The sequence below is a fragment of the Gouania willdenowi genome, chromosome 4 (genome assembly GCF_900634775.1).
Source record: "Gouania willdenowi chromosome 4, fGouWil2.1, whole genome shotgun sequence".
Taxonomy (NCBI): Eukaryota; Metazoa; Chordata; class Actinopteri; order Blenniiformes; family Gobiesocidae; genus Gouania; species Gouania willdenowi.
The window spans coordinates 6,636,656-6,657,893 of record NC_041047.1 but is presented as its reverse complement, the minus strand read 5'-3'; the positions used below and the strand labels follow the sequence as shown (position 1 = coordinate 6,657,893).

Sequence of the window (21,238 nt, the reverse complement as noted above, 5' to 3'; positions counted from 1 at the left end):
CCCTTAGGAGAGCGTTTTTTCTCTTGTCTACTGTTGCACCCTGTGGTCATAGATTATTTTTGGGTCACAACTGTTTAATCCCCATAGCCTTTAATTGATCTAACATGCCAATTTCAAATACAGTAACTGCACTGTAAGTATATTTCTATTAAAAAGAGTAAAGAGTGAAACTATTTTGGGAAGATGTTAAAAATATAATGAAGACGATAATATCCAAACAGATAATATTGGAACCTAAACTGTTTCTGTTTGCAAAATATCTAGAAAAACATTGTTACTCTATTAGTGAATGCAAATTGAATGACAATAGTCTTCTTTCTGCGCACAAATAAAAAATGTATCGCACAAAATTGGAAAGATTAACAAACCCAGTGCCACCCACTGAATAAATCAGATGTTGTCGACCTTTCCACTAGAAAAAATAACTTACATCCAATGAGCCAAACAACATGCGATTGAAAAAATGTGGAAACCTTTCATTGATGATGTTGAACACCAACTCAACATTGCAGTCCAAAATCCAAGTAGAAATACAGAACTTCTCGTTTTGTTTTTATATACGCTAAGGACTGAATCATAACAATCTGATCGCCAGAGCGAACGTGGGCCCGTCCGTAAACGGTTGCATTTCCGGTTCATAAAACGGGAAGAGATTCAAATTCTGATGTAGCTGGTTATGATTTACAGTCCGTATAAACAAGACTGAATCATAACATAACCTAACCACTAGAGCGGACATGGGCTCGTCTGTGAACGATCACATTTACAGACCTTGGAGTCGCTGTTAGCTTACCAATAAATGGAAAGAGATTTGTCACTTTTATAATAAGTGTTGATTAGGCCACTGGGAGTGAGGCCCAAGGCCAAGGCAGGCTGACTTGATAATAATGCATCATGTTTTTCTGCAGTCAGTGCCTTCTCCTCATCCTTCTCTCTCTGCTCTGTTTCAGGTGTTGTGAAGCTGATGATGTCAATTCCTGATCTGTGGTTCAAGGCTCAACTAGTCTGAGACACTCTGATGTTCTGTCTCTCTATGCTGTTCTGTTGGTCCTTCTGTCTACTAACCCCAACCAGTCACAGCAGATGGCTGCCACCTCTGAACCTGGTTCTGTTGGCGATTTCTTCCTGTTAAAAGGGAGTTGTTTCTTCCCACTGTCGCTAAATGCTTGTTCACGTGGATCTTGTTGGGTTTTTTTCTTTCTTATTGTGAATTTTATATTTTGATAAGCGCATTGAGATGACTGTTGGAAATTGCGCTATACAAATAAAGTTGAATTGAATTAAGTAACTAACTTTAAATTTATTTTTAATTTGGATAGTCTCGTTCGATTAAGAGAAGCTTTTTATATATTATCTATTCGTTTATTTTATTTAGTTAATTTATTATTCAGCCTTTTGTTAAACCCTGAGCTACAGTTATGCAATAGTGAAAGTGAAATAAGATCCTGTGATGGAAATGGTAAAAATGTCAATAGAGTCATCGGTATGACATGTCTTCCTGTTATGAAACACATGCTGTTGTGTGATTACATAGTCTTACCTGTACAAGGCAGGTTTGCTCTGCAGTACATGTGGATGGACCAGCTGTTCAAACAAACTGTACACCAGGATGGGCAGCGAGGTGAAGCAGATGTTGTACAGTGTCAAATAAACACTGTCATAAAGAGTCTAATGCGACGAGAGACAAAGTTTCACTCACCAACAATTAGATAACTACTCATCAACTTTATTCTATTTGCATATCTTGAAAACAATAAGTGACTGATTCCACGCGCTGTTAAATTTCATGCACATCAGTAATATTAATCTTATTTGTAAGTCTGCTAAATGCATGACAAAAAAAAGAGCTATTTTAACATAATTTTAACGTTCAGATGGGAAGAAAAAAGACTTACCTGTTGTGAAAACAAACAGAAGAACTGGTATAAAAACTGGGGTGTGATAAAACACACATTCTACAGGAGACAGAGAGGAGGAGAGTTAAGTTAAAATGCTCTGTACGCAACGTACCAAATATGAAAGTTCATTTTCCTTAATTCAGCAACCAATAAAACACAGTGGTAAAATAAGATATAATGAAGGAAAAAGAGTAGTTCCAAATGAGCATGCATATGTAATGTCTATTATCGATTAGACCAGTGTTTTTCAACCTTGTCATTGAAAACCAAAAAAATAAAAATAAAAAAATAAAGTTTGTAGCCTATATTACCTATATCGTCATTCTTATCAAAATGTCTTGAATTGGAATCAAATACACATAAAAAAAAAAATTCAGAATCAGAATCAACTTTAATGGCCATGTAATGTATGTTATACACACTTTCATATTTGTTCTTTCTAAGAAGAATAAAAAACAATCTATTAGGATTTTTCACATTTCTTTTTTCAAATAGAGTGCATTTAACAATATGCAGTAATTCTTATCAAAGTGTCTTGAATAGGAATTAAACAAAAAAAAACATTGTCATCTTTCATATTTTGAATAAAAGTTTAAAAAAAACAAAAACAAGTTAACTTTATTCTGTTAAATACTGTTTTGTTTTATATCATTTCTTTTTTACATTTTAGAATTTTATTATATATTTAAATGATATCATCCATCATTTTCAGACCCACTTGCTCATACTTTCAGGGTCGTGGGGATTTCTCTGTGTAATGAATAAATACATTATTAATAATAATAATATTAATATTAATAATAATAATAAATACATACATAATACATTTTAGCAGTGTGTGTGTGGGTGCGTGACCCCTTTAACTGCTGTTTTATTTGGTGCGCACATTGCTTGAAAAATCCTGCGTTAGACATCCTGGGGGTTAAAAGTAACCTCTGACGTGCAAACCTCACCTTGTAGAAAAAGTACTGTACAAGTGTAGCTATGCGAACATAATAGAAGTGTCCATGGACCAGCAGGAGTTTGGCCAGGAACTTAAACCTGGCAATTGCATAATCGCTGTTTCTGACGGCCTGACGACCTTCCTTCCCCATGATACCTGATGAAGACGACGCAGGCGTTGGAGATTTAGGAATCACACTTTTAAAAGCAAACACAGCGAGGGACGAGGTCACAGTGTCTCACCGATGCCAACGTGGGCCTCCTGTATCATGCTGACATCATTGGCTCCATCACCAACAGCTAAGGTGATGGGCTTCTCTGGAGAGGTTTTTATGAGACGCACAATCTGCACAGAACAAAGTGAAACTCAGACCTAGAGTGAGTTTATTCAGGACAGCTTTCAAACAGCTAGAGAAGGGCTGAATGACAACTTAAAATATACATTTAATATGCACAAGAAAAAAGATCATGCAATTATAAAACTGTCTTTGGCGCTGGGTTTTTTTTTTTTAGAAATGTTCAGGAAACACATAAAATGGCAACACTACACTTAAAGGGCCTATATCATGCTTGCTAAATCAACTTTTTTCAGTTTTTAACCTTGTTACAATGTTAATTCCTTATCAAAAACACCCCCAAAGTATTATTGCGATTCCTTCCTGCATCTCTGAGCAAAACAGCATGATATAGGAGCTTTAACCTAGCAACTAATCAATGTGTTATTAGAGAAGGACCTCCAGTGGGTAAAATGACAAGGAAAACAATAATAATCAAGACAAACACCACAAAAATTGAAAGGTTACACAGTGGAAAACGTTTAGTGATTAATCAATAGTGTGATACAATAATGCTATAAAATGTTTAATACGGATCCGATCCAGATGAAACTAAGTAGGGTAATAAACTTGACATTTCAGAGTCAAATTTAATTAAGATCGGTCAATTATGAATCAAGATTCTTAGTTTTGAATTTTCACCAGTGATCAAACAGAGGGTGTTTTATATTGATCTGGATCCCCTCCAGAATTTAACTGAACCTTTCAGGGTGTAAGGTCTATCTTTGGTTTAAATTTTGTTAAAATCTGTTAAGTACTTTTTTAATAAACCTGCTAAGGAACAAGCAAACAAACAAATAAATAAGAGCAAACCTACGTTCAGATATGAGCGTACGATGTGCGTTTGACCATATTCACGCAAGCTTTGGTATTTATCAATTCTGACGTGATCGTACGCTACAGTCAAATCTCACGACAGGTCTGATCTCGTCTACGCAAACCTGAGTGTGTGGATCTGTGGTTCAGAAGCAAAATCTGCCTGAGATTGAAAAAAAAAGTATTAAACAAACCTCAGCTGTCATTTAAGCATTAAACAGACACACATTTAGAACAGATCTAAACAGATGAAATGAATTTAAAAAAGCCCACGTTATTACCGATACCTGCACTTTTTTGGTTTTCCTTCAATAAACGCACTGACAAACCCTACACGAGCTCACCACTTTTTATTAACCAAATTTGTCTTGATCAAATAGCAGGGATTTAAGCTTTTAGGCTGTGGATGAGAAACATTTAATTTAAACCATAATTAGGCATTGCTTTAGTTAGTTATTGGGAATTTAATTCACACCTAAGCCTGAGTCCGTTCAAATACGGAAACGCTGTTCACTGCCTCCGTTATTCTCTTCCAAAGAGCGTTAAAATTTGCTCCTTAAATTCCAGTTTTCAAAATACCAAAAAGGACGTCTTTGTTTTACTTCACCTCAGATGTGAGAATGCTAATTTTCATCTCGGAAACTTTTATTTTCTTGCCAGTATTTTTTTTTTTACCTCAGGGGGCGGGGCCTCCGAACCAGGAATATGACGTGACATGTGAATGACAATGGAATTCAGCCGCCATCATTATCTACACCCGATCATTTGTACGCTGGGATTGGTCCTGTCGTACGACCAAATGGGACGATTAACCACTCACTCCTTCCCTCTGTCCACAGCCACCACCATTATACCTAAGCTTCACACTTGTCACCAGAATGGCTTGTACAACAATATGCACAACTACATCACATCTCACTCTCACTTTAAAATAATCAACTCTTTCCCACGCTTTCCATTTTCTACCTTGAGTCTCTCTTCCCTGTTCCCTTCCCCCTCACCTAGGTGTAACACTGCCCTTTCTTTTTACATCCTCCCTTTAATAAAGTGTTTCTTACCCTTCCTTAGGGAGAGTTGGTGATGGTCACAATTATGTAAAAAAATAAATTCATTTATTTAATTGCAATAACAAAACATGCATTGCCGTCTAAAAAAGATTGCACTTCCTGTAGTGTTGACCTTTGACAGCATGTGCAGGCAAAAAAAATAAAAAAATGCACAAGGTTGATAAATGAGGGCCAAGGAGTTTTCAAAATTTTAAAACTGATCCAGATTTGGGATATTGACCCGGATGATCCCCTTATTTTCTGAAAATGTCATCAAAATCCATCCATCCATTTTTGAGTAAGAAAAGTTCACAGACAAGCAAATAAAATAACACTCTTTGGTGGAGATAATGAAGTTAGGATGAAGATGTGGATGAGTACCTTGGCTTTCTGCAGGGGGGCCATCCTGCAGCACAGCACAGCTGAGCAGCTTTTACACACTTCCATGAAGAGCTTTTCATGTCCTCTGAGCGCCAAAGACAAACTGGCCCCATCCACCACCAACCCGTGTTGTATCACATGGTCCTCCTTTATCCTGACAACAAGAGCAAGTACCAGAAAGAACAAAAAGGTGCCGCATTAATTACCATAATGAATACATAAAAGGTACACACCACTAAGGTTCTTCCTGTACTATTTGCATTTTGCCTCCATGCACTAACCTCCTGGCGAGTACGCGGAGCTGCTCCGCACAGTCATTATCAGTGCGCTGCTGCAGGAGCTCCAAAATGTTCATGGTTCTGTGGAAGTGACCGCAGGAGAGGCTGACGCTGACGGCCGTCTCATGTTTGTCCCCTGTCAGCACCCATACTTTGATTCCTGCCAAACGAAGAGCTTCGATCGTCTCCTGGACTTTGTCTTGGAGTCTGAAAAGTTCAAAGGAGAGAGAAATGTAGTCTACTCAGTCACAGCCAGGTTTCTGTATACAAACACAGTAAAGTCAATCTATAATATACAACGGCGTATCAGGGCCACATTAAAATAAAAAAATAAAAAATCTGCGCACTACAAGATCAAAGTCATAATATTTGGAGAAAATAATCATAATTTTATGAAAATATAATTGAAATACAATCAGGATCTTGTCTGTGGTTTATTTTCATGAAATTACGACTAATCTCAAAATACTACGACTTTAATTATTTGATGAAATAATGACTTTATTCTGATAAAACTATGATTATTCTCGAAATAGTACAACTTTATTCTCATAAAACGACGACTCCATTCTTGAAATATTATGACTTTAATTTGATAAAATTACAACTTTATTCTCTAAATATAACAACTTTAATTGGATAAAATGACAACTTTATTCTCATAAAACTACTACTATTCTCGAAATATTACAACCTTAATCTCGTAGTGCTCAGATAATACACCGTCGTAATAATAAATCTTCTTGGGGGTTTGACGAGAAACTTAACATTTGTAAAATATATGAAAATATTAGCTTCTGAATTTTGTCTGATGAGCTTTAAAATGCAAAAATCCTCTGTGTATAAATGTAACTATTATAAACTCTAAGAAAGGTGTGAGATTAAATGTGTGTTTTTTATTTTTCTTGACAGCAGGCAATGTTTTAAAATAATTGAGTTAAAGAAGAAAATACTATATTTTCTGTCCATATCAGGAGGAATCCCTTAGATTGTGCGACTGATGAGACAGAGAAGCAGCGGTCGAGGAGAAAAAGGAATATGAGCGGGGTGATGGAGTGGGGATAGCGAGCGGCTTATGAGAGCAGCAGATGGCGAGTGTAAACATATTAACATTAGAGCAAAAGGCTCAGTGAGGTGACGTCAACATCACGCTGCTGACCAAACACGCTTTATTACAGACAAATCCTCCACCTGTCACGTTTCTCTGTGTTCCACCAATGTCTTTTTGATCAAGTCTCAGTCACAGCAGCAACACACACATACACCTTTTATTGCCTGTGAAAAAAACCTGAGGCCTGTTGTGGCACGTGCACGGTTTACTATTGGTACTATACTTTAATCCAGCAGACTAAAACCAAGGATGATGCAAAGCACAGAGGGATGGACATAGAACTATTAAAACAAATCAAATAATTTATCTAAAACTACGGTAAGATTAGCAGACGCCAAATACTATAATTTTACTGTGATTAGGGCTGGGCGATAGGGAGCAAAATATACAACATAAGGGACAGCATGTGTGAGTGAGTTCTGTATTGTGGCTTGTTTAAGGGAAGGTCTGGGTTGGGATGCACTCGGAAATCCATCTAACTGTGTTTTTCTTGTTGTTCTGAATAGTAGTTAAAACAATATCGATATAGGTAGTACTGTAATTTTTGCTAAAATAGAAAACTCATCATCTTCATATATTGCCCAGGCCTACTGCGATGTCTAAATTTGAGGACTACTGTAATAAAATCACGTTAGATAAACAACTTATCAGATTAAACGTATGTCGCTGAACCAAAATCATAATGCTGCTCTCATACATCCTTATATGACATATGATTATGAATAATTAAGCAGTCAGAATTAACCCATGTCAGTACAATTTATATCGACCTTTTAATTGTAGCATGCACATGGTTTTACATTGGTATTAGATTTTTATTTTGACATACATTTTTGTTAAATTATGGTTTTCTTTTTTGGTTACTATTAATTTTATTTTCTCAGAGGAGTTAAAAACCAATATTTTGAAAAAAAATTCAGAATTGTAAAAAATGAATGTGGGAAAACATGAAATTTGGAAAAAAAATAAAAAGGAATTTGGAGAAAAATAAAAGGTATTTTACAGGGCACTACCACAGATTTAATATTAAGTGTAAGGCTTTATCTTAAGGACACAATGACGGATATATTTGGAGTATCTGTGTACTTGTCTTCTACTCCCGTTGCTCCCAGGAGCTGCAGGTCTCTCTCGATGTAGCTGAAGGCCTCCTGCAGCTTCTCCTCTCTCTGCTGCAGCGCCGTGCGAGCAGCGTTCAAACGCCTGTCCACCTCCACGTACTCCGCTGCACTGAAGTGGCGACATGCCACCACCAAAGTGCGCAAACCTTTCTATAAAAAGAAAGGGAGAAAAATGCGTGACGTGAAAGGTAAGTAAGAAAAGCATATGACATATGAAAGGGCTGGATATGAGGGTAGAACACGGAGGAAAATATTCCCCCCGGGGGGCCTCAGCAAAGACCAGAGCACCGAGTCCTTGGTGCTGATGTCTAATGACATGATGCGAGGGCTGGATGTGTGTGTGTGTGTGTGTGTGTGTATTGTGTTAAGAAATTCACAGTCTATTTGGCGCAAGTAGCGACAGAGACCAAAAGTAATCATTGTAACACTTGGAAATGTCAACCCTTGACACATTGAAGAAACACTGAAAGTAAGAAGAAAAGGTCATGTTTGTTCGCTTTTATGCAAATAAAAAAAAAGCTCTGCAAACCATATAAGGCAGTGTTTTATTATTATTATTATTTTTCAAATACACAATGAATATCAAATGATCCTATCCTATACTTAACTTTTCTCAAATATAAATCTAGTTTAAATGAAATGCAGTATAAATATATCTCAGGTAGCGCACTTGTCACTTTGCGCACTAATCCTGGCTACTCTGTGTTTGTAGCACGCTTCAAAAACTAATTCAAAAAAAAAAAAGTGCAATATCAAAATGGGGTCACGACCCAAAAAAGGTTGGGATTGGGAACCTCTGATATGAAGTATTTTTTTCACTAAATTAAAGTGTGTGACAGTGAAGCGATTTGTGTTAGTAGGAATATTTTCCTTAAACAAAGAAAAATGAAATGTACCAAGGCAAACTCGTCAACGTGCAATCTTGTTTTTTCAATTTCGCCACCGGTCGTAAAAGGAAAGATGGCAGACTCCGCCCCCTTGGTGAAAAGGATTTGACCTCCTGAAAAGAAGAGATAAAAATAGTTAAGAGACGCACAACATCAATAAACAACCACAAACATTTATGTTTATTTTTTACACGTTTGACAAAAATTAAAAGCATTGTGTGTTTTTTGTTTTGTTATTTTTTGTTGTGCAGTCCTTTGTATAGACTTAGGAATATATGCCATCATCAAAATCAATTGTAATTTATTTTACTTTAGTTTCTTTTAAAATGTGTGATTTGTTTTTGCTGTGCTTTAACAATTTTTTCAATAGTTGCACCAAAAATATCCGATGAGCTACCTTACCTGAGGGAGTTTGTACTATGACACTCATTCTCCTGCGGTTGGGATCAAACTCCAACACATGAAGTAGTTTATACCTGAGGGACAAACCAAGGTACAATCATTGTAAAAACACTTGTGACTGACACACACACACGCACACGCACACGCACACGCACACACACACACACACACACACACACACACACACACACACACACACACACACACACACACACACACACACACACACACACACACACACACACACACACACAGCTCACTGTCACATTATCTCAGACCTGAACAGGACTTTTGACTATGTTTGGTTAACCTACTTCTCTGACTTTCCAAATGTCTGGATTTCCATGGTATTCCCACTGGTTCCAGTGAAGGCCACTCCAATCCTGGAGAACAAACACACAACAACACATCACTCATTTAACCGTTGACCGCTTATAGATGTTGTATTTACAGTTGTGAAACCATTATAGGATCCAAACAGATAGTTTATGGAGCGTGTTGGAAACAATAAAAGATCCAAATGCCAAACAAAAGCTTACATTTGTAAATATTTAATGCAGAGTTGATTTGTTCTAAAGAAAATTAAATATCATTGTAAAAGATGTATATAAAAATAAATGCAGAGATGTATAATAACAAGAAAGTTTACATATTTTAGCTGGAATAACAAGAAAACTCAGAAAAGTAACTTTTTATTAGCAATATTTTATACTCTATTCCAGTGTTTCTCAAATGGGGGTACGTGATGGCACTACAGGGGGTAGGGTGAGAGAGAGAGTGGAAAATTAACAAATAAAGTGTCAGTCTTGGTCCCATCCCAGACATGAGATGACTGGAAATGATAAAAACTAGAGAAATAAATCTTTTCAGGAGCCACTAAATCAGTGTTTTTCAACAATGGGGCCTGAAATTTCCTGAAAAACTAAGAAATGAAATGATTATTCTTTTTTTAAATTAAAACAACAATCTTAAACAACTGTATTTCTATACTTTCACTTTATGAAATATAAATCTAGTTCAACTAAACTGCAGAAAAAAAGATTATCTGAGTTCAAACATGATCAAAAATGAATTCTAGAAAAAAAAATGTCTTTGGTGTCGCCAGAAATTCTTGATCTCAAAATGGGGTCACGATCCAAAAAAGGTTGTGAACCACTGCATTAAATACTGTTTCTTTCCACTTATTTACAAAATTAGATTTTTAAAAAATTTGTTTTGTCACTAGTTTATTCCATCATTATGCTCTATAGTTGTTTTTAAATAGTTTTCTAAAGTAAAAAAATGTTGTAGTCAGGTAAAACATTCTAACTATTCTTCTTCAAAACTCAAAGAAATAGCATTAAATGTGAAATCACGAAACCACTGTATATATAGCAGTATATAACTATAAAGCTACAGTACACTGCCTAACATACATAAAAGCAGCCTGTCACCATTTCACATGCTGACAGTCTGACCACTGATTACATTTCCTAATTATCACACGCAGGTTCTCTGTTTGTTTTTGAACAGCTCGTTATTACCTTACATCAAACTGTATATTTTAAGATCCCAGTTCCCAAGGTTCTTCAACAAATCCCGGGACAAAAACATGCTGCGTGTGATGCATTTCTGTGACACCAAAAGTAACATGAGGCCAGCGGTCCAAGCTCCCTGAATTCCCCAAGCAGCTGACGCCACCAATAAATGTGTACAGCAGGCAGAGCTCACAGCCACCATTACGCCAGAGGCAAGCCCACCTAAATGTATACCGAATGAAAATAGGTCGCTCCCCTTTTTACATTCCTATTGTATTTTTTTTTTTTTTTTTTAAATGTATTTGGTAATTCAACAAAAACTCTACCTCTTTGCTGCCTCCACTAAAGCTTTTTCATCTGGAGAGGAGGCGTAGTATTCCATGTGGTTGGATGAAAAACCGTTGGCATGTGAAAACGGGTCTCCTCCCGCCAATAGGCAGTCGGGCTGGTCGTAGCTGATCTGAACCGTGTGACACAGAGCCACTGCACTCAGGAATAACAGTTCCTCACCAATCTGAGCAGAAACAAAGGAAAAGGTTAGTGAGATTCAGCCATTTCAAACAGAATTCTAAAAAAAGGCGTTTTCCTTCGGAATTCAGTAAAATAAAAAATAAGGTTCGACAAAAAATAGATATTCACTAAGATCTGAAATAAAGGGTGGTAAACCAGGTGCGTCCCTAAATCCTTTGGTGGCGCTGTTTGCTCACCTGCTGTACCAACATTGTGCCACTACTAAGTACACATATAGACGTGGTTGAGATCGCCCTATTTAAATGAACATTTTGATTGTTCAACATGGAGAGGTGAGTGCACAGAAGCACACAATGACATTTGAGGAAGTTCAATTGGAGGCTGGTGGACTTCTCTGTCTGCTGAACAAACATTTAATAATGTAGTGTTTTATCACTAGTTCACTCCATCATTATGCTCTATAATTGTTTTTAAACATTAATAAATGTTTATTAAACAAGGTAAACAAATAATGTAAAAAGCAAAACAAAACAAAAAAAGAACTTTAAAACCTAAACTAAAACCTATATTTTTCCCCTAACATAATGCGGGTGCGCCGCTAGGTCCAGTAACTTTGCTCTTAAAACAAGCAGATTTGGACAGAAACTGTCCTATTGATCTGAGTTAATGTAGCAACAGAGTGTGTCAATCAGTCGATCAGAACCATTTGAAGATGATCTATTGAGCATCATCCAGCAGGTCTGAGCTCCTGAACAGCACTCTGTCACGCACACTGTCATTTGTGATATTGTATCATCGCTGCGTGAATTACGCATGCTGCTCAGCTGATTCTGGCCTGATGCTCCTGCCATCAACGCAACACAAAAGTTTTACGGTCAAAAAAGAAAGACACAGAAGCTCATTCGAGTTGTGCGTCAACATTTACTGCAGTGGATCTCTGCGTGCATGTTTGCACCTGCTTGTCAGTCGTACTATTTTCCTGTGCTAAAACAACTACCGCAAACAGTTCCAGATTTGATGAATTGCATTGCGCCCACTGCAATAATTTATTTGCATTTCCTCCTCCCATTTTTTTGGCTCCCCTTGTGAGATCCACCTACTTCACAAATTCATTAGAGGGAAATGCGCACTCCTGATTCCCTGGGGTACGTACCCCTTTATTAGCACGTGGAGTGACATTTGCACACATTTTAAGAAACATTTTGTGAATCAGTCCCTTAAAGAGTAAATGAAAATAAATTCTTGGGAGTGATAATCGCTGACAATTGCTAGAAACTTCACATTCAACCAATCCAAATAGTCTGGATCAGAAATCACTCTACATTGTGTATAATTTACTCATTTTGCCTTATTTCTAGATTACTATACAGAGGCATGGGAAACGCCTACAAAACCTCACTTAAACAGCTTTCTATTCTGCAAAAAAGAGTAATCAAAATGGTTCATAATGTAGATTCATAATGTTTTTTAAATCCAAAATTCAGTGTTACATAAAGCAAGCAATTATCTGTTACCAAAATATATTTAGGAAATGTTTCATGAAAGAGAGGGAGGTTATCAAATCAAAAAGTTTTGCAGCGTTCGTAAAACAATGAAAAGCTTCTGTATTCGCATTTGTAGAACAGATTAAGTGCTGAATTTAAAATAATCCTGAACATAATTCTGTTAAAAAAGAAGCATTGCTTTGTATTTGGAGTAAAAAGTTGTGGGATATGACATTATTTGTAGAGGTGGTATGGCTAATGTAAACAAACATTATTTCATGGATTCTATGTAAGTATTATATTGCATTAACTGTTTATTCACATCATAGTTTTCAGTGTTATTTCAGTTAGGAAATCTAGAAAAAAGTGAAAGGGATAGGATTAGATACTTCTTCTTACTGCTTTTCATTCATGTACAGTAAACTGAGATGCATAAGAATTTGAAGGTGCAAGATACTGTTTTGTTATTTCTTGATGTTAATTTATTTAATTACTGTCTAAACTGATTTTAATTTGTCATTGACATGATCAAAATAAAGAAATCAAATCTAATCCTTTGTGGCTGCAGTGGTGGAAACATGGCGTGTGTGTCCGTTAAAAGCAAAGTAAGGCTGTAAATATGTGTTAGTGTTACCAGGTGAGGTGCAGAACCATCTGGTGAATCGTCTGTCATTCCCTCTGGCACCAGTTTGCCATTAACTTCCCGGTACTTGGTCCCGTTGATTGAACACTCGCGGAAATGCATCTCGTTTTCTGTCAGCGTGCCCGTTTTGTCAGTAAACACATACTCCACCTGGAAAAGATAGTAGCACCATGCATGTTAAATGGCACAGCCATTACTTCCTCATTTAAAAAACGCAGTCCAGGGTTTCTGGACATCAGCACATCTCATTTTGTGCTTTTAAATGCTGATTCAGCGTCATTTCAAACCTTTATTGAATCACAATTAAGTGGTGAAAAAACTATTGCACATGTTTGTTAATGGTTATGGATTTCATTTGGAGTAGCACTCAGATTACTCTCCTTTAGTGCTTTAGTGAAGACTTTTTGTAATTATTTTTAATTACATAAAGATGGACAAACTACAGCAAAATAGGTGAATACACAATATTATATTTTAACTTTATTCTCAAAATTTTGACTTTATTCTTCATTTGCGCAAAATAATTTTCTCTATTAAATTTGGCCCTAATCAGCTTCCGTACGATAATAACTAAAGTAAAAAAAACTAAACAAAAATGTGCAATCAGTTACAAGTACAATTAATTTAAACACATCCATCCATCCATCCAGCCATCTTCTCCCGCTTAGCCGTTTCCGGGTCGCGGGGGCAGCATCCTCAGTAGGGAGGCCCAGACTTCCCTCTCCCCGGCCACTTCCTCCAGCTCTTCCGGGGGGACCCCGAGACGTTCCCAGGCCAGCCGAGAGACATAGTCTCTCCAGCGTGTCCTGAGTCTTCCCCGGGGCTTCCTTCCGGAGGGACGTGCCCTGAACGCCTCACTAGGGAGGCCTCACTAGGGAGGCGTTCAGGGGGCATCCTAAAAAGGTGCCCGAGCCACCTCATCTGGCTCATCTCGATGCTCGATAATTTAAACACATGTACAGTATTTTAGAATTGCTGATTATGACAGTAAACACTTGCTTCATTTAATTTTATTTTATTTTTTTAGAAATGTTGGTTTCCATTTTCTGTCTCATACTTCAATCTGTAGTCATTCTTTTAATTAAATACATTTATTTTACTCTAATAACATATTGAATGTGTTTCTTAACGGCTGACAGAAATATTTTTAGTAATTGCATTAGTTAGTTTTCTTTAACCACAGGAACAAAACAAATGTTGACCTCCATACCTGCCCCAACTCCTCATTGAGGTCCGAGGTGTTAACCTGAGCCTTTTGGTCGCTTTCCTCATGGTAGAGATCCAAATCCCAGCCAATGAAAAAGGAGCCTAAGAATTTCTGCATCTCCACGGTAACGTAGAGCGAAATGGGGATGATGAAGTTATAAAGAACCATAAATGCCAGGAAGTCTGAGATGAACTCCAATATCTGAGAGAGAGAAAGAAAAATAAGGCGGAGAAATTAAAGTGAATATTTCTTACAGTAAACACAAACATATTTAACATTTTTAACCAACTTAAAAGCAGGAAGATAAAAATTTTGCAACGTTGCGATCGGTTTGTTAAATGAAATAAAAATTAAAAAAAACTATAGGAGATAAGTGAAAAACAAATAGGGAAAAAAAGAAAGAAAAAAGAAAAGAAAAGTAGGAAAAAAAGGGGTAAAAAAGAGAAACAATTGTCAAAAGTAGAAATAGAGTAAAAAATAGAGTGAAAATGGGACTAAAATTTCAGGACTAAAATCAGAACATTGACCAACCAAAACAAAAGCAGGGCAGGCAAACCAATTTATACCATTTGTCTGTGTGACATTAAAAGATATTATCAAAATAGTAAATAAGGAGACAGTTAAGAAGTCAGCTACAGAGGAAAAAAAAAATCTTTTTTAATGAACCCAAACATGCTAAACAGAATAACATAAAAAAATAAAACCAATGGTGTAAAGCAAATCTAGTTTGCTTTACACCAGACAAAAACCCAACAGACTTTTACTGGTCACTTTTTGCGCTTTGTAACTATCGAGGGACGATAATTAGTGACATTAGCACCAGTTGCACCAATGGAAAGTATTTGTTGCTGGTGTTTCTTGTACAGAGTGTTATTTCTGTCTCTTGCTACAATACTCAAAAGCTGCAGTTTTCTGACAGATCAGTGTTGGCAGGTGAAGCAGTTCTGCCAGCACACTCGCTTGCTGACAGGCACGTCTTTTCTCCTGTTTTCTCATGAATCTAAGGACACTATTAAGTATTACTCAGATGTTCAAAGCTTGGACAAACCTGACTGCTGTTTCTCTCTTGTTCAGTCTTTTTGTTGTAGAAAGGCTCGTCCCATTTATCATCAAACTGCCAGGCGTACTTCAGGATGGTGCTCAGGATGGCCTCAAACAGCAAAATGCCCAGGTAGATGATTAAATACGTGTTCATTGACCTGAAACAGGGGAATAAGATGTACAATTGTTTCACTAGGCTTAAACTAGCCCAGGGAAGCAAAAGGTTTACAAACTCTGACGTCGTCTCACTTTTCTACAGCAGAGCGTTTCTGGGACTTGCATTTGTAGTTCAGCGCCATCTTGGACTCCATTCCAGTGTAAACTGCTACAGCTGCAACAGCACAGTGATGCCATTATTAAGACCCAAGCCTTTTCGGGTATTACACCTCACTTTAGTGCAGCTTGAAAATTTTTGTAGTCATTTTTTGAGTATTTTTGGTGTTTCAGGGGTCATTTGTATATAGTTGTTGTCAGGTTGTGTTTATTGAGTAAACTTTCTAAAAATTTTTTAATCATTTTATACATTTTCCTGTTATTTTTCAGTTATTTTTGTGCATTCTTTGTCACCTTTTGTGTTTTTGAAGTATTACAAGCATTGACTATTGCGTACTGTATTGAGTTTTGTGTATTGTCTTTTTGCTGTCGTTTTGTGTAGTTTTTTGGTCATTTTGTGTGTATTTGAGAACATTTCGTGCAGTTACTTTGGTGGCTGCACAAAATTAGACTGAGGGCCGCCAGTTGCTAATGTCTGCTCTAGATGAACAACAGCCTTATGATAGAAAAAAATATCTTCGTTCCATTAAATGCTTGGATAGACTTCAAGACCAGAGAGTCAGACTTTTATTTTCCAAAAGCCCTTTTTGTTCTCTGTCATTTTTCCAGAGTTTACAGCACAAATCATGGTTTTATATATCCACACAGAGGACAACCTTTGCTAAAGCTTGACAGATAACATTTTATGCACATTTAAGGTGATATAGCACCAAAATACACAAAAACAGGAGAAAAAAGCGCATAACAAAAGGCCAGAAAATATGGAAACTACACTTTTTCATTGGAGATTTTTAACAGCTTTGGGTTGCTACAAGTCCATTGTTCTGACTGTAGTGCACACCTAGGGACAGGAAGGCTCTGTTATGAAACATAAAAAGTCTTCTAAACAATGAGGACTAGGCCTCGTCACAGCAGGAATAAGGAAACTTTTATTTTGGTAGATATTCTCAAAGGCAGCCATTTGTTTTTATTTTAAAGCTCTTGGGGTGAATTTAGAAGAAGCTAAAGCATGAGATACCTTTACTTTTCTCGATAGCAAAGTAAATCTATTTGTATAATGCATTTAATACATGTCTGCTGCAGTTTGTTTCTTTGCAGCAAAACAACTAAAAGCTGTTTCACCATGTTTGGTTTAAACTCTGGCTAAACGATCTAACCCGTACCAATAGATCTATAAACAGAAACCCAACCCACTCAGTAACGGTTTAAAGGAAGTGGGAAGATAAACAACAACAAACTGTACTGCTCTCAGTTTTAGGTCCATTTAAAAGTAAGAGGCTAAACTCAGCTCTCCTCAACATGTATTTATTTATCTTTGTTCAAACTTACCAAAAATCACAGGGGAGAGCCATGGTTTTTGTGTATTTTTGTTGCCGTTTTACATTTTTTGGAGTCATTTTACATATGAGTCATTTGAGTATTTTTTCATCATCTTTGGTGTTTTAAGGGTAATTATAGTGTATATTTGTTGTCAATATGTATATTTTTATGTCATTTCGTGTATTTTTGTTGTCGCGTTGTGTTTTTTGTAGTAAATTCTCTGTATTTTTGTTGTCATTTTATATATTTTCCTGTTATTTTATAGCTAATGTTGGGCATTTTTGATGTCGGGTTATGTTTTTGGAGTAAAACCCGTGTGAATAGATTTAGGAAACAGAAACCCAACCCACTCAGTAAGGGTTTAAAGGAAGTAGGAAGCTAAAATACAACAAACTGTATTTCTCTCAGTTGTTTAAAGCAGGTTTGGGTCCATTTAAATGTAAGAAGCTAAACTCAGCTCTCTTCTACTTTAGTTTGTTTAAACTTACCAAAAATCTCTTTGGTATTTTTTAACCTGGCCCCTCGCAGCAGCAGGTTCTCTGGTCCCAGTGGTCTGATGAGGAAAGATGAAGAAAACCAAAAGTACTTGAACAACACATTGATGAAAAGCTTTGCAGCTGAATATAATGGAACCTAAAATGTTTTGGTGCTTAATTAAACATTAACGTTAAATGTAATTTTGATTTCATCCAAATTGGACGTCGCAGCTGGGTTAAGCTGTGCTCACCTGACGATTTCTTCTCCATGCTGAGTCACTGTAAGACGACCGACAAACCTGGAAGAATGACAGTGTTTTGGTCATGTGGACAAACAGAAAAATGTAAGTGGAGTTCTTAGTTAATCTAATACTGTCCCTTTCACAATCGATGGTCTTTTGATTATTAGGCCTATGCAGCCTAAGCTCACAAGCAGTAACGTTTGTGTTCAATCACCTTACTGATCATGTCCAAAGGGTAAGAAACACAAAAGAAATATTAATTGGAAGCAGACCAGCTTACATTTCAGTCTTTTAGGGTGAGCACAAAGTTGACCTAAAATCAAGCAGTTTTTTATTGGTCAACATGACAGCTTAAAAGTCTTTGAAACAAGTGCTTTTGAAATTGTATTATACACATTGCACTTTTTGGAGTACTTTTGTGTGTTTCCTATTGAGAGTATGTGGAAAAACACCCAATCAGAAGCATGCGTTTAACCTCCTCTGACTGTCTTTGTTGTGTGTTTTTGTCATTTTCTGTATTATTTATGGTGTTTTTGTGTATTTTGTCAATGTTGTGATTGAGTACATGCTGTTTTTGTGCTCATTTCAGGTATTTTTTGTTTGTGTCATTTTGTGTATTTTAGTTGTCACTGTGTGTTTTTTGTGCATTTTGGGTGATTTGTTGGGGTTTTTTTAAGCATTTTTTTTGCTGTCGTTTTGTGTGATTTTGGAGTACTTTTGTGTGTTTACTTGTAGGAGTATGTGGAAAAACACTCAACGAACCAATCAAAAGCTTGCATTTAACCTACTCTGAGTGTCACAGTAACCAACCCATTTTGCATATGTTTTGTCCTCTTGTGCATTTATGCTGTCAATTTGTGTGTTTTTTTGTTTTAGTAATTTTCAGTGTTTTTGTCATTTTCTGTATTATTGTTGTCGATATGTGCGTTATTTGGGTAATTTATTTTTATTTATTTGGTGTTTTTGTGTATTTAAGTTGTCATTTTGAATAACTTTGTTGGCATTTTGTTTATCTGGTTTTTGTACTCACTTAATGTCATTTTGTTGTTGCCATTTTGTGTATTTTCGGTCCTTTTGTGTACATTTGTTTTCAATTTGTGTATTTTTTTGTCAATAAAGTGAGATTCATTTTTAATTGCAGTTTCTGTGGAAAGCTACATCTGTGTTTATGCATTGCTTACAAATCAATTACACTCAGACATAATGAGTGCCTTCACTGCACCCCAAAAATCTACAATATGTTTCTATGCTAAGCTGTAGTTATAGTTAAATAGCTGCTTGAAAAGTCACTCAATGATAGAAATCCGGATATTTCCAAGAACATGGTTATGCTGGTAGTTTAATATTGAAACATAAATCAACACTTTAAGGCCACATTGCTCTTAAGGTGTTTATTTCAATAAAAATTGATTATTTTTTTTTATCCCCAAAGCTAATGAACCTAAAACCAAGTAAAAACATACTATATAAAAATCAGATGAAAGTGAGCATTAAGTGACAGTTAAAGTAATATAAAGAATGGAAGTATAAAATAAAGAGACCAGTGAAGTGATGGAAGGAAGAGATGATGAAAAAAAATCTTACTTATAATACATGAGTTTCACCATGCAACTTTGACATTTCCTTTATGTTGTGTGAATGACATGCTTCAAGATTTTTATCACAGAACATTTCATCTTTACCAAAGGAATATAATAAATCATTTTCTACATGAAAGGACTGCTTGAATCAGTTTTTTTCTTTATCGTCCCAACTGATAAAAATGTCCTCAGTCAGTTCCTGAGCTGATTTAAGAAGCATTACCTGTACAGGTCAGGTTCCGGCTGCTGACACTCCACCACCGCCTGCAAAGCCTCCAGCTGGGACTCTGACTGACACACCGCCGTCTCTGCCACAGAGTAATGAGTCTACACACAAACACACAAGGAAAGCCATTAAAAAGTGTTCAAATGCCAAGTGTAAAACAATGCAACACTAATTTAAATTCAACAACGTGTCATATTTAAACCTTGAATTTATAATTTCTTGCCCAGGAACAAAAATACAGGACTTTCATCAAACATTATTTTTTTAACAATGACATTATTTTCCTATAATCTGTAAAACAATAAAACAAATCTTATATGCAGACTTAGTTTTAGTCAAAATCTAGTCATCAAGACTATTTCACTTATAGTCTAGTTTTATGCAACTAAATGACTGTAATATTTTAGTCAACTAAATCTTTTACAGATGTAGTGGACTAAAATATTAAGTTAATATAGTAGATAAATAAGTTGTTATTGTCCATAATGTTTAAAAATAAATGTATCTCATCATAAAAAAAGACTTAAAAAATGACTGAAGGCAATCACCTTTATTATGCATAACAATCAGTCCATGAAAAATCTCATGTATACCTTCTTAAAATCTCTCAATCATTGAAACAATGAGAAACACTTCCTCCTAGAAATAAAAAAAAAAAAACAAAATATGAAAAAAAAAAAACCTCAAGGCGTACAGAACTGTAAATAATCACACGATTCTGGAGCTTTATTTTGTCGGTTGTCTATGGTGACGGAGGTAATGAGGTCGAGACCAGATGATGGAAACTTTACCATTTTTCTTCCTATAAGCTAAGGTTCTCCCAATTGCTCTTTCATTTTTCTCGTTTTGTTTCAAATCCCCCTCTGAACCTCCATGAAGGTTTAATAATCCAGGAATATATATATATATATATATATATATATATATATATAGATATTTTTTAATTAAATCCACCAGTATTTGGTCTCTTTTAGTCTCTCTTCTATTTTCCTCGTGTGTGACGATTTCGTCAGAAAACAAAGCGGCATTTTTAATGATTCCATCATGTGTGAGTAAAATTACTGCAATGTTATCGTACATTATATTAGTTGTAAAGAGAAGCTCATTAGCTTTCAGAAACTGGTGGAATTTCTCAGATAGAGCAAATGTTAGCGGAGTTACATCTGTTAAATCAACGTGTTCCCCGAGATGCGTTCAGGGTCCCTTGGAAACCAGGAAATTTTGATAAGTTTGTGAAATCCGGCTGGATGGTCCAGACAAAAGAGGACATGTCTGGGTAAAACATGACGTATGGTTACCCTATGTGGGAAACATTTTGGCCAACACATGCAGGGAAGTGGGATCGCACGCACGTACGCACCTTAAGGTTGGTCTCTCCATCGAGGCTGGCTGTGGTGATGTGACAGGTGCCGTCGGCACGATCTGATGAGAGCAACACCAGGTCGGCTGGGAATGTTTCATCTTTCGCCACCCGAACAATGTCCCCCACCTAAACGTATAAATATATATATAAAAATAAATTAAAAAAATGCTGACTCAGGCTA

At 36.3% G+C, this 21,238-nt stretch overlaps 1 protein-coding gene across 4 annotated transcripts in view; it reads right to left on the bottom strand.

Annotated features, from left to right (window-relative positions):
* The window catches only part of atp11b (ATPase phospholipid transporting 11B), a 68,572-nt gene that overhangs the window by 26,025 nt on the left and 21,309 nt on the right, over positions 1 to 21,238 (bottom strand). For all 4 annotated transcript variants that reach the window (XR_003673854.1, XM_028443740.1, XM_028443739.1 and 1 more), the window contains exons 6-24: positions 21,055 to 21,183; positions 19,692 to 19,795; positions 17,898 to 17,945; positions 17,659 to 17,723; positions 15,827 to 15,908; positions 15,585 to 15,735; positions 14,540 to 14,737; positions 13,321 to 13,479; positions 11,058 to 11,245; positions 9,529 to 9,597; positions 9,215 to 9,288; positions 8,822 to 8,925; positions 7,894 to 8,075; positions 5,700 to 5,903; positions 5,419 to 5,572; positions 3,084 to 3,186; positions 2,852 to 2,997; positions 1,896 to 1,955; positions 1,541 to 1,668 (exon numbers count right to left, since the gene is read on the bottom strand). Coding sequence is in view for 3 of the 4 variants with exons in the window: in XM_028443740.1 (XP_028299541.1) it covers positions 1,541 to 1,668; positions 1,896 to 1,955; positions 2,852 to 2,997; positions 3,084 to 3,186; positions 5,419 to 5,572; positions 5,700 to 5,903; positions 7,894 to 8,075; positions 8,822 to 8,925; positions 9,215 to 9,288; positions 9,529 to 9,597; positions 11,058 to 11,245; positions 13,321 to 13,479; positions 14,540 to 14,737; positions 15,585 to 15,735; positions 15,827 to 15,908; positions 17,659 to 17,723; positions 17,898 to 17,945; positions 19,692 to 19,795; positions 21,055 to 21,183 (2,348 nt within the window). In the remaining variant the exon portion in view is untranslated. The remainder of the gene's footprint in view (positions 1 to 1,540; positions 1,669 to 1,895; positions 1,956 to 2,851; positions 2,998 to 3,083; positions 3,187 to 5,418; positions 5,573 to 5,699; positions 5,904 to 7,893; positions 8,076 to 8,821; positions 8,926 to 9,214; positions 9,289 to 9,528; positions 9,598 to 11,057; positions 11,246 to 13,320; positions 13,480 to 14,539; positions 14,738 to 15,584; positions 15,736 to 15,826; positions 15,909 to 17,658; positions 17,724 to 17,897; positions 17,946 to 19,691; positions 19,796 to 21,054; positions 21,184 to 21,238) is intronic.